The sequence below is a fragment of the Alligator sinensis genome, unplaced genomic scaffold (genome assembly GCF_000455745.1).
Source record: "Alligator sinensis unplaced genomic scaffold, ASM45574v1 scaffold5_1, whole genome shotgun sequence".
In the NCBI taxonomy this organism is placed as follows: domain Eukaryota; kingdom Metazoa; phylum Chordata; order Crocodylia; family Alligatoridae; genus Alligator; species Alligator sinensis.
In genome coordinates this window covers 1,932,680-1,941,401 of record NW_005842213.1, presented here as the reverse complement: position 1 = coordinate 1,941,401, position 8,722 = coordinate 1,932,680, and the positions used below count along the sequence as shown (strand labels likewise).

Genomic DNA, 8,722 nt, shown 5'->3' with positions numbered 1-8,722 from the left:
TCCTGGGGCAGTTTGAGAACTGACCAAGCCTGGTGGGGGTGGGGGCAGAATATTGCCCTAGCTTTCCCTCTTCTTCTGGAAGACCTTGAGTCTATCACCTTTCAAAGCATGCGACAGGCTTGAATGCAGTCTTAGCATCTTGTCCCTGGTGGGTGCAACTTTGTCAATGAGTAGCTTTTTACCATCACTTGGCACAAATGGAAGCAGTCACACAAGGAGCCCATTCATCAGAGATTCAGGCCTGGAGGGTGTTGGGAAGGTCTGGGTTAGGCGCAGGAATTAAGGGGTGGACAATTATGTTTTGAGACCTGTGGATTTACAGGAACAGAGGAGCAATAGACAGCATCAGAAGTACCCAGGACAGCTTCCAGCTGCTGGCTGAAATGACCAGGAGGCACTCTCATTTACTGAAATTTTTTGACAAGTCCTAGCAGTCCCCTTTAGTAATCATCTTAAACCTTGTGGCCTGGTGAATAGAGTATGGTTATGGGATTTGAGCAAGCTGGATTCCATTCCCAATCTGTTGGGTGACACTGGACCACTTACTTTCCTCCTCCTTTCCTCAGTTTCCCCATCTATACCATGGAGATCATGATACTGAGCTTCTTAGCAGAGGGCTTTGAGATGCATGGAGGAGACAGCTTGCAGAAGAGTTAGGGATCATCATCTGCATTGATTTTTCTTTCCTTTTTCTGATATGAAGGTTTGGAGATCTCCAAATTCTGCTTCGTCAGCGATGAGGACTCCACCCAGTACTTGAAGTCCCATAATGTCAAGCTCTTCCTTTCGGCCGACAGGACGGATGTGTGCAATGCCCTTCGGAGAGGTGCACACTCTCTCTCTCTCCTCTTTCATCCCCTTCCCCTTTCAGGCTGTGGCACTCAAGCCTGGTGCCATTTCCACAAATCATTGTCCCTACACCAAGGTAGTGTCAAGCCTTGCACTTTCAGAGGGATTTATAACATGTTTCTCAAAACTAGTTCTAGGCTGGAGTTTGATCTGTGCTAGAATAGAAAACAATTACAAACAGAATGGTTGGCAATTCAATGGAGACTGGGAGTCATGTGATGCCTTCTCATGGAAGTTTGATGGTGAATGTTTAATCAGTTGGTGGCTCTGTGGTACAGCTGGGCACGTACCTTGTTATCAATATATTATTGAATAATTTACTCTCATCCAGGGACTGTGGTTTCTCACATGTATTCAGTATTCATTGAATAGCTTCTGTGGAAAGCTCTTTGTCTACAACCCAGCCATGAGCTGGCTGTTATGTGAATTTTGAGAGAGAGCCTCAAGCTGTTTTGACTGGTCACCTGCATATTCCTGCCCCCACAACACAACACGAGTCATTGTGAACATCATATTTCCAGTGCATCATGACCATGAACTGGAAATTGCTAATTCAGTTAAACATGAGCAGAACCACTTTTCTTAAGATGGGTGGATTTAAGTATCTGCTTAACCTCTTTCAGGGAAGGGGAGCCCTTGGCAGGGTAGGACAGACATCTGCTAGAGAGTACTGGCTACAGCAGTTGCAGAGGAGCCACAAGCCTCACTCCCTTAATACCACTGGGGGCATTTTCAGACACTTAACATTTGAGCTGTGCATCTCCTCATGCCCATAATGGTGCTGACTCTAGCTGCATAATTGAGCCCTATTTCAGGATCTGTTCTTGTCTGGAGAAGCCAGAGCTTAGAAGTCTTGATCCAAAGCCTATTAAAATAAGTGAATATTTCCATAGAGGCAGTTGCCCCTGGATTGAGCCACAATAGAAGAAACTATGCATGTCTAGACTGTTCCCCACCCTCTTCTCCATCACACACAGACACAACATTTCCAACATTTCCTGGTCTCAAGTGGGTATTGGATGCTTAACCCAGGGCTCATATATTCCTGGGCCCTCACCAAAGCATAGATGCAGCATCTCTGGTTGTCATCCTAAGTTGGGCATTGTCACTTCTTTCTGTCCCACAGGGGTTTCAGCCGCACTCATCTTCCAGCAGGAGGTGCAGGCTCCCAACACCCAGCTGCGGGTGGTGTTTGATGGGGATGCTGTGCTCTTCTCAGATGAGACAGAGCGGGTTTTTCAAGAGAAGGGGCTGGAGGGAGCTGTGGAGTATGAGAAGAGAATGGAGGCCGTGCCAATGGGAGAGGTGTGTTGGCTCATATTGTCTTAAGTTGCTTAGTCCCTTAGACCTGGTTCTAGCTTCTGTGTCTGGCTCTGTGTATCATCGTCCTCTGTGAAAATGAGAGCAAGAACCTACTTCTCCTGTTCAGTACCTTTTTCAGTAGCCTGTGCACAAACCCTCAAGGGCACCTCTGCCCTGTGCCCTGACTGCTCTGTGATCACTTCCTCTGACTTCATCTATGGCCAGTGAAGCTAATGGAAAGTGTCCCACTGGTTTCAGTGAGAGCTGGGTCATCTACAGAGGAGGTTTGTGACACCAGCCCAGCACTTTATATCAGTCAAGGAGAGGTGGCAGTTTGCTTAATCCTTAAATCACTTCATACTCACAGACTCTTGGGTACCAAATTTACAGTATTTTTCAGAATCACGAGGCGATTTCTGTGGTGCTGGTTAGGCAGGCCCACCTGCTTTCCAGGAACATGGATAAGGCCACCACATTCACAACTGGCCTACTTGTAGTTTAAACCAAGACTTCTGTATCAAATGTCCAGCATACTAACCCATGCTGTCAGCATAGGCACCATCTAAAGCTTTGGACATTTTTACAGAAGCGCCGCAGCACCGGGGACTTGAAAAGCACCTAGCGCTGTGATGCTTACAGTTGTAAAAATGGCGAAATGCACGTCAGTACTGAGAAAATGGCAGCTGTGCACTTTTAAACTAACACACATAGAAGGTGGTTAAGTTCAAAAGCATGCCATCGCTGCTTTCTGTGTGCTGGCGCATGTTTCGCTGCTTATACAACTGCACACAGTACAGGGCAGTTCACACCAGCTGGCATCAGATTAATCGAGTCTGCTCTGAAGCGACGGACCTCTGGTGCATCGCAGGACAAAAAAAGTATGTGTATAAATGCCCTTGGGCACCACATGACAGAGCCAGGTTCGCTGGAGGCAAGGTGTCAACTCCCTCCCCGTTTCCAGCCCCTAAGTTACATTAAAAAACCAGCACAAATACCCGAAATGCTTTCCTTGTTGTCATATTTCCATGTAAGCAGTTGCTGTCATGGTTTCTGGGACTATTATATGGTTATTAATGGGTGAGGAAATGTCCATGAGACAATTCCCCGAACAATTCTTAGTCTGAGCTCTAAAATGATCAGAGACTTCACGCTGTAAGCGATCCCCAGTCCCAACTTCTGTTGCAGATAGCTTAGAGCTTCCTTGCTTGCTTACTCCTTCCTAGTGGTTTTTATGTAAAGCAGAAATTATCTCCTCTTCATCCACTCTCACACCATTAATTCCTGTGTGCTTTCCAGGGTCCACTGAAGGCATTTGCCATGCATCTTGGGAAGATGCATCAGAAGTTCAGCCAAGAGAATTCCCCTATTCGCACTTACTTGGTGACTGCCCGTAGCGGCCGTGACATGGGCATCCGTGCCATCAAAACCCTTCGTGAATGGGGGCTGGCAATCGATGAGGCCTTCTTCATGGATGGGGCTCCCAAGGGCCCCATTCTCTCCAAGATCCAACCCCACATCTTCTTCGATGATGGGCTTCATCACATCCAGGGGGCCCAGGATGTCGGCATACCTTCAGCATGGGTCCCTTGTGACTGCTGATGGCCATGGATGAAGTCAAATGTCATCCAAATTACCTAAAGTGCATTTGTCAAATGTCAAGCCAAAGTTTACAGTGGAAGGGGTAAAGAGAGGATTTTTAAACCTGCATCAAACTCAAGAGAGAGGGAGAGAGAATTCTGCATGTGGATGTGATGCTGAGTATATTATCCTCATGTCTCTCTGTTCCAAAGACATGCTCCATTTGATTTTTGGGAAGTGACAAAAGAAGCCTAAAATTTTACCAGAAGTACCTGCTTGAAATGTCCCCTATACACCTCTCATCATTTGCTATAAGCTGTCTCTCCAAGGATTGTAGCCCATAGGGCCAGCATGCCACAGCAATCCTGTGTGCTTCAAAACTACTGCTTCTTTAAAATGCCCTGTAATACAAGTGCTGAAACAACAGCTCAGATGAAGAAACCATGGGAGCTGAAGAGAACATGTAATCATGTCACATTGACTTGGCAATGTGTAAACTATAGCTGTAGTCAGAGATGAATGTTGGCCTTTAGGATTTGGGTCCAATACTACCTAAATTCCCAAATGTCTGCTAAATGCTGAATCTGTTGAGGACTTTATTTTTCCAAAGGATTTTTTACATGAATATTTTGTATGTGCTCGGCCAAATCCTGCGAAGTGCTAAGCCATTCACTCCAGCAGAAAATATAGGCATTCAGCACTTTCTGGGATTTCATCCATTTAAGTATATATCTTCTCATTGGTTCTGGCTTGAATTTAAACCTGGGCCAGAATCGGATCGCACAGTAGCATGAATCTGCAGTCATTTCCAGAGAAGTCAATGAAGTTATATCACTGCAGTTGAGATGACACTCAAACCTTGAATATGTTGTAGTGAAATGAACAGCAACATCTCCGTCTCTCTTCCTCTCTTCTGCCTTCCTGCCAGCCACACAGCCTTTCTGCAGATCTCTTCAAACAGCACAGTGCAAGTATGTCACTGTCACTTTATAATGCATAACTTTATAACAGCGCTTTTCTTGCAGTATCTCAGGGATGAGTTGGCAATAGCACAGGAATGACAGTCCCCATGCTGTAGCTGCCTGTTCATGTTTAGGACCCTAGACAAATCATGCAGGACCCCTAGCCACTGGGGTATGTGTATGTTTAACAAGTAGGCTTCTAAGCCACGTTCTTTATTACAAGCTATGAAACCACAGCTTCAATGACTGGGTGAGCATGCAAGTTGAAGAAACATTGCTGAATCACAGGTGGTAAGAAATCCGAGTTACTGCAATGTCCAGTCTCTTTTTAGAGAAACAAATTTGGCTGGATTGTATCATAGCATCAGTATGATGCAGAGTTTTCAGGTAGGAAGTGTACTGTATTTTAGGGGCATGTGAGCGTGTATCTATTTATAAAGAGAAATAGTGACCAGATTCTCAGTACATGTAAATCTATGGTAGCTCTGTTGACTACACTAGTTTAGAATGGCTGAGGATCTGGGTGGGGGGTGAGAGCGAGGGAGAGAGATGCTGGAATAATGGCCTGTCATTTCAGATATCACAGCAGAGGGCTCAGACCAGTACCATGCAAACACTGCATTGCCTTGTGTCTTAGGCTAAAGCCCATTTATCCTCTTCTCCTTGCTGGCCTCAATAGCTGGTATCTGATGACACTGGGATATTGCTTTTGCTGGCACCAGTGCATCTTATGCCTAGAGTGAGTGGATTTGGGTCGGGCTTTTTTACTAGAGAGGATGCAATAAGTTGGAGCCACTCTGACTTTGCTAGATTGCAGTAGTAGGTTTCGAGTATTATTGTAGCCGTGATGGTCGAAGAAATATGTGAGAAGCAAGGGTTTGGGGGATATCTTTTATTGGACAAGCTATATAATTTGAAGAGATGTTAGACAATCTTCCATGTACCTGAAGAAGGGCACTTTGTGCCTGAAAGCTTGTCTAACATCTCTCTCAACTATACAGTTGGTCCAGTAATATACTGCCAAAAAAACACTTCTTTCTTCGCCAGATTGCAATTTTTTTGCCAAGGACTGAATTTGAGCAATCTGTCTATGCACACATTCGCCACTAGAGGCCACCGTGCCATCTCACTGAGAGGTGCAGGCTGGCTAGCTGGCCCTACCATGGCTGCAGAGGTGCAGGGGACATAGAGTTAGTACTCAAAGCTCTTAGCTTCCTTCTCCCAGAGGTCTGTTTTAAACAGTGGGTATGAATCAAATACGACTTGAAAAGGCCCATTTAAAAAGGTATTAGTAGACATAGCCACACAAATGATGGACATTCCACAAATGCAGGGCCCATTGAAGTGAAAAAATGCTCATAGACCGACTTGAAGCAAAGAATTCATCCCTGGTCCTCAGTTCTCTTTTCCTGAGCCTGGAAGAGCCTAGGAGCAGAGCTGCAGGAACAAGTGTTGCCCAGAAGCAGTTTTGCTTCCCTGACAGCTGATGGATGGAGATGCAGCAGTTAACTCAGGGGAGTCCCTTCCCCAACGCTAGTTGAAAAGATGCCTGTTGTACCACTGGGAGTGGGAAGGTCCGGGACAGAAGGGGATAAGGTAAAGCACCCCCAGGTTCTAGGAGGAGTATTGATGACAGCTCTTACTCCAAAGGGGGAGATTATGCTACCTCTTTTGTAAATAGATTTCTCATAGGAAGAGACATCTTTAGTTTGAACTTTGGTAGTTGGCTCTATGGTTTGATGAGTGTAAGGAGTGCTGAGCTGCAGTCATTGGTGCAGAAAGGCCTTGAAGTACACTTTCCACCAATGGCAATACAAGAAGAGTGGGTTAAAAATGGTCCTTTTTTTTTTTTTCCCTTGGACAAAATAATGTTAATACAGAGATTTTATTTTGATTTTTCTGTGAAAGAAGGAATAATTTTCCCAAGTTAAAGGAGAATTTTCAGTTCGTTTCAAAAAGGGAACTTAATTTTAGTTTTATCTTCATTTTCAAAAAAAATTAATTGAAACTTAGCAAAATAAGCTTGGTTTCCTATTGAATCTTTAAAAAAAAAAAAAAAGCAAAAAAACCCCAAATCCTGTCAAATAGGATAAGTTTCATAAAGCACTTTACTGAAATTAGTAGTGACGGGGGCGGGGGGAATAGGAGGAAGACAGCAGAGAATGGTTCATCAGCTCTAAATACCGGTAACAGTGGCACAAGTTAAGTTTTCTACTGTGTTTTAGCCTCAAGTCACTTGAGGCTCCTATAAGTGAACTGTGAGCATTTATTCCACCAGTCCTTGAAAGAGGGGGATCATAGATTTCACAAATGAGAGTCCTGTGAGAGCATCTCTGCCTTATACCACATTGGATAGGATGCAATGTCTCGCAATGGGGCTTATATCAGACTCTTCCACAGAGAAGTAGATTGTTGCTAAAATTCTCTCCTATTCATGTTGCCCCTTCCTTTAGGTTACCCCATGTTCTTTCAGTGTTACAAACTTTTCTCCATTTACTGTATTCTCCATTTACTTATCACATCGGATAACATGGTGCATCATCAACCCTTGCACCTTCAGTCCTGGTTGGCTCATCTTTACTATTTTTATTTAAATTTTCTTCAGTGAGAGAAGCCAGAAAAATCCATGTCTGTAGCATAGATAAAAATGAGGATAACACTGAGCCAGGACAGGTATCTGGAAGGTCATTGTTCGTTAATATAACATTAACTGTGCCAAACTGATAAAGAAATATCTAGATAGGAAATGAGAAGGATATTGTACATTAGACAGAATACTCTGAATAACATCACGAAAAAAGATGGGAACACGAGATCAACACTGCTATTACAATACAGCCCCAGTTGATGAGTTAATTAAGGATCATGGGAGAAAAAAAGGGGGGGAAGGCAATTATTTTCTATTTAACTGTGTTCAGAAAATACAACTTTAAAAAAAAAAAAAGATTTACAATTTAAATTCAACTCCTTCAAATGCTGTTTTCTGCAATAAATAAAATGCATTGATATCAAACTGCTGGTGTCAAGAATCTCTCCCCAGTGTTGTGTTTGATTGAAATAGATTGAGTAGAAAACAGCCTAATTTAAAAATAAAATACCTCTCTCAGATTTAAGAGAAGAGCCGAGTCTGAGTCTTAGATTTTTTTTATTTAGCAAAACAGTTTAGTACTGCTTCACAAACAGCAATGAATTTCTTCATACCACTTCTGTGAGGTGAGGAACTATTATTATCCCCATTTTACAAATATGCACAGTAAGATTAAGTTCAAGCATCTGCTAGTTTTGCATGCTCAGTTTAAGACACGGAGGGACATATTTTTCATAGTCCTTGACATTATACAGTACTTTATACACAAGCAGCCCAGCTCTGTAAAAGCCCAGCATTTCTGCTAACCAGGCCCCACAATTTCCAGTAAATGAATTTAGTAACCACCTTTGAAATCCTGGGTCTAGAAAACTTGTCCAGCATAATGTAGGAATTCTGTGGCAGAAGCACAAATAAAACCCAATTCTGCAAGGCAACATTTGACTCTGCAGCCCCTTGCCTCATTCACTATATACCTTCTAACTTCTGTAAAAAATGAGACAGGCAATAGCCTCCTACACAACATACTTCCCTAATTCATCCAGCATAACCCCATCCTTCCAGCTCAAGCAAGGACCCCTTGCCCAGGCAATTCAAGAGCTCACATCCAGGTTTCTTATTAGAGTTCCAATATTCTTCTTCCCACTCTGGTTCCCAGTCCCTGTTTCCCTCTCTCCCCCAGTATCCTCAGCCCAGTCTTCTAGCTTAGGTTTTTTGTCCCAGTCTTCCAGCCCAACCAGTTCTAGTCTGTTCCTTCAACTAATTCTGTTCAATTTCAGTATTCCCTTAACAATTGCTTCCTTGCTGTGATTCGTTCCAGCCACTACTCCCATTCCAGCTCTCATCCACACTTCATTAACTCATATAGCTTACTCCTCCTTCATGCAGACTAGTCCCTGTCAGTGGAAAAGATGAGACAATAGGAAAGAGAGAGTCCCTTTACTCA

The 8,722-nt window shown here is 43.6% G+C and overlaps 1 protein-coding gene across 3 annotated transcripts in view; it reads left to right on the top strand.

Annotated features, from left to right (window-relative positions):
- The window catches only part of LOC102368706 (cytosolic 5'-nucleotidase 1A-like), an 18,965-nt gene extending 10,446 nt beyond the window's left edge, over positions 1-8,519 (top strand). For all 3 annotated transcript variants that reach the window (XM_025207901.1, XM_025207903.1, XM_025207902.1), the window contains exons 5-7: positions 704-826; positions 1,976-2,154; positions 3,448-8,519. In XM_025207901.1, coding sequence (XP_025063686.1) covers positions 704-826; positions 1,976-2,154; positions 3,448-3,750 — 605 coding nt within the window. In that variant the 3' untranslated portion in view covers positions 3,751-8,519. The remainder of the gene's footprint in view (positions 1-703; positions 827-1,975; positions 2,155-3,447) is intronic.
- Positions 8,520-8,722: the final 203 nt, after the last annotated feature.